Source organism: Helianthus annuus, chromosome 6, assembly GCF_002127325.2.
Source record: "Helianthus annuus cultivar XRQ/B chromosome 6, HanXRQr2.0-SUNRISE, whole genome shotgun sequence".
In the NCBI taxonomy this organism is placed as follows: Eukaryota; Viridiplantae; Streptophyta; class Magnoliopsida; order Asterales; family Asteraceae; genus Helianthus; species Helianthus annuus.
In genome coordinates, this window is record NC_035438.2 from 18150861 (window position 1) to 18154148 (window position 3288).

The following is a 3288-nucleotide window of genomic DNA, read 5'->3' on the forward strand; positions in this document are numbered from 1 at the left end:
AGTAACATAAACATCCCTAACTTAGAAATTTATCTTTCTAATCATGATCACATAGTTCTAAACCAATTACATCTAGCCTTTTCACCAACTTTCATCAAATTAACATATAGGGCTTCACAAATTCTTGATCATCTTTTATCATATGAATGGGTTTTACCCTAATCTATCATCATAGAGAAATTAAAGCATGATTTCAACTCTTACAAGTTCATATCATCTTGCATTCATGTTTGATTTCATAAAACATCACAAATTTCACATATCAAATTAATCAAACATCACCAAATCATAAAATTAGACTTACTTGATGTTAATTTCACTTAAGGATGAACATTCCTAACTCATGCATTGATAAACCTTCAATTTTTCCCTTTCAATTTGAGAGATTTGTGATGTTAGGGTTTTGACTCCCTTGGCTCCCTCCTCTCTCTCGATCGTACACACTGCCAGACCAAACTGGCTTTCTTTCTTTTTTTTTTTTATCTAATTTTATTCTACATTTACACATTTAGCCCCTAACTTTTATGGTATGTCCATATTAGTGATTTTTCACACTAACTGTGTTACTTTTCTTTAGTTAACTTTAATCACATGCCAAGGGTTTTTTAACTTACCATTATTTATTAGACTTTCATAATGGTAAAAATCTATATTTACCATTCTTTGTCACTAAATCATCACTATTAGTTTATTATATTACGACATACGAAAACTGGGGTGTTACAAGTCCACCCCCCTTATAAAAGGTTTCGTCCCCGAAACCTGACTACGTACCAAATGATTCCGGGTAGTGCTTTTGCATATCATCCTCCGCTTCCCATGTGAGATCCGATCCCTTCCGGTGTTGCCATTGAACCAACACTTGTCGAACGGATTTGTTTCGGAGGTGCTTCACTTTAAAATCTTTAATTGCGACGGGCCTTTCAACATAATTCAACTTCTTATCCACTTCAATGTCATCCATAGGCACGTATGCCGTCTCATCCGCAAGGCACTTTCGCAACTGCGACACATGAAAGGTGTTATGAATCCCATCCAGCGCGGGTGGTAATTCTAACTGATATGCCACCGCCCCGACCCGGGCGAGTATTTTGAATAGCCCGATGTATCGAGGACCTAACTTCCCGCGTTTACGAAAATGGATTATTCCTTTCCATGGAGAGACCTTTAGTAATACATGATCTCCCACTTGAAATTCAATTGGCCGACTTCGTCGATCCGCATAAGACTTTTGTCTATCTTGCGCTGCTTTTATTCTTGATCTAACCATATCTATTTTTTCATTCGTCTTGGCCACTACTTCTTTTGACGCGATTTCTCGTTGACCCACTTCCCCCCAACAAACTGGGGTCCTACATTTCCTTCCATAAAGCATTTCTTAGGGGGCCATTCTTATGCTGTTATGATAGCTATTATTATATGAGAACTCTACCAAAGGTAGATGATCATCCCAGCTTCCTCCGAAATCCATAACATACGCCCTTAACATATCAACTAATGTCTGAATAGTTCGTTCTGACTGACCATCGGTTTGTGGATGGTAGGCGGCGCTAATGTGTAATTGGGTCCCCAATTCTTCATGAAACTTCCTCCAATAACGCGATGTGAACCGGGTGTCCCGATCGGATACTATAGACACCGGAACCCCATGTCGGGATATAATCTCGTTCATATAGACTTCCGCCATCTTTTCTGAGTTATAATTTTCCCGAATCGGTAAGAAATGTGCGCTTTTGGTCAGTCGGTCAACGACCACCCATATTGCATCGTGCCCTTTTTTTGTCTTGGGAAGCTTAGTTACCAAATCCATCGTTACATGCTCCCACTTCCACACTGGGATCTCCAAGGGTTGCAATTTCCCATACGGCTTTTGGTGTTCGGCCTTTACTTGAGAACATGTCAAACATTTCGCAACATATTTGACAATGTCTCTCTTCATCCCCGGCCACCAATAATTCATTCTCAAGTCTCGATACATCTTTGTAGCCCCCGGATGAACGGAGTATCGAGACTTGTGAGCCTCATTCAACAATAATTCTTTCACCTCACAATACCGAGGTATCCAAATTCGATTGTACCTCGTTTTCATACCATTTGCATTCTCTTCCAATTCATGAATAAACCCTTTCGTTCTTTCTTTCTTCGGGTCAACAGCATTTAAAGATTTCGTTTGAGCTTCTCGAATTTCTTCAAGGAGTTTAGTAGTGACTACCATCTTCATGGATTTTACCCGAATCGGGGGTGGGTACTCCTTTCGACTAAGTGCGTCCGCTACTACATTAGCCTTCCCGGGATGGTAATGGATGTCATAATCGTAATCCTTAATGAGTTCCAACCATGTTCGTTGCCTCATATTGAGATCTTTCTGTTCGAAAAAATATTTGAGGCTTTTATGATCCGAGAAGATAGTACATTTCACCCCATAAAGGTAGTGCCTCCATATCTTCAAAGCAAACACGACTGCCGCCAATTCTAGATCATGAGTTGGGTAATTGTTTTCATGCTGTTTGAGTTAACTTGAGGCATAAGCAATGACCTTACCCTTTTGCATTAATACGCAACCTAATCCTTGGCGGGAGGCGTCAGTATATACTACTAATTCATCTGTTCCATCCGGTAGTGTCAATACCGGAGAATTTGAGAGCTTTTCTTTTAAACTCTGAAACGCTTTTTCTTGTTCTTCACCCCAGATAAACTTTTCATTCTTCTTTGTTAACTTTGTCATAGGAGAGGCTATCTTGGAGAAATCTTGGATAAATCTCCTGTAGTACCCAGCCAAGCCTAGAAAACTTTTTATTTCGCTTGGATTCTTCGGGGGTACCCAATTCATTACCGCATCTACCTTGGACGGATCCACATGAACACCATCCGCATCGATCACATGACCCAAAAATTGTACCTCTCTAAGCCAAAAGGCGCACTTTGAGAACTTTGCATATAACTTTTCCTTGCGTAGCGTCTCCAATACATCACGTAAATGGGAAGCATGCCCTGCTACACTACGGGAGTATATTAGGATATCGTCGATGAAAACGATTACATACTTATCAAGCATATGTCGGCACACCCGATTCATTAAATCCATAAACGCAGCTGGTGCGTTCGTCAGCCCAAAGGACATTACTAAAAACTCGTAATGCCCGTACCGTGTTCGAAACGCAGTTTTCGGCACATCTTCTTCTCGCACACGCAGTTGGTGATATCCCGACCGCAAATCAATTTTTAAAACCATCTTGCCCCTTGTAGCTGGTCAAATAGGTCATCAATTCTGGGCAATGGGTATCGATT

At 40.5% G+C, this 3288-nt stretch overlaps 1 protein-coding gene across 1 annotated transcript; it reads right to left on the bottom strand.

Moving 5' to 3' along the window:
- Nucleotides 1-766: 766 nt before the first annotated feature.
- Nucleotides 767-1375, bottom strand: LOC118479505. The gene has a single exon (XM_035974055.1). The coding sequence runs from the start codon at nucleotides 1373-1375 to the stop codon at nucleotides 767-769; it is 609 nt and encodes a 202-aa protein (XP_035829948.1).
- Between the last annotated feature and the right edge of the window lie 1913 nt (nucleotides 1376-3288).

Coding starts and splice junctions, on each gene's coding strand:
- LOC118479505 (XM_035974055.1), bottom strand. CDS start 1,375: ATGCTTTATGGAAGGAAATGTAGGACCCCAGTTTGTTGGGGGGAAGTG.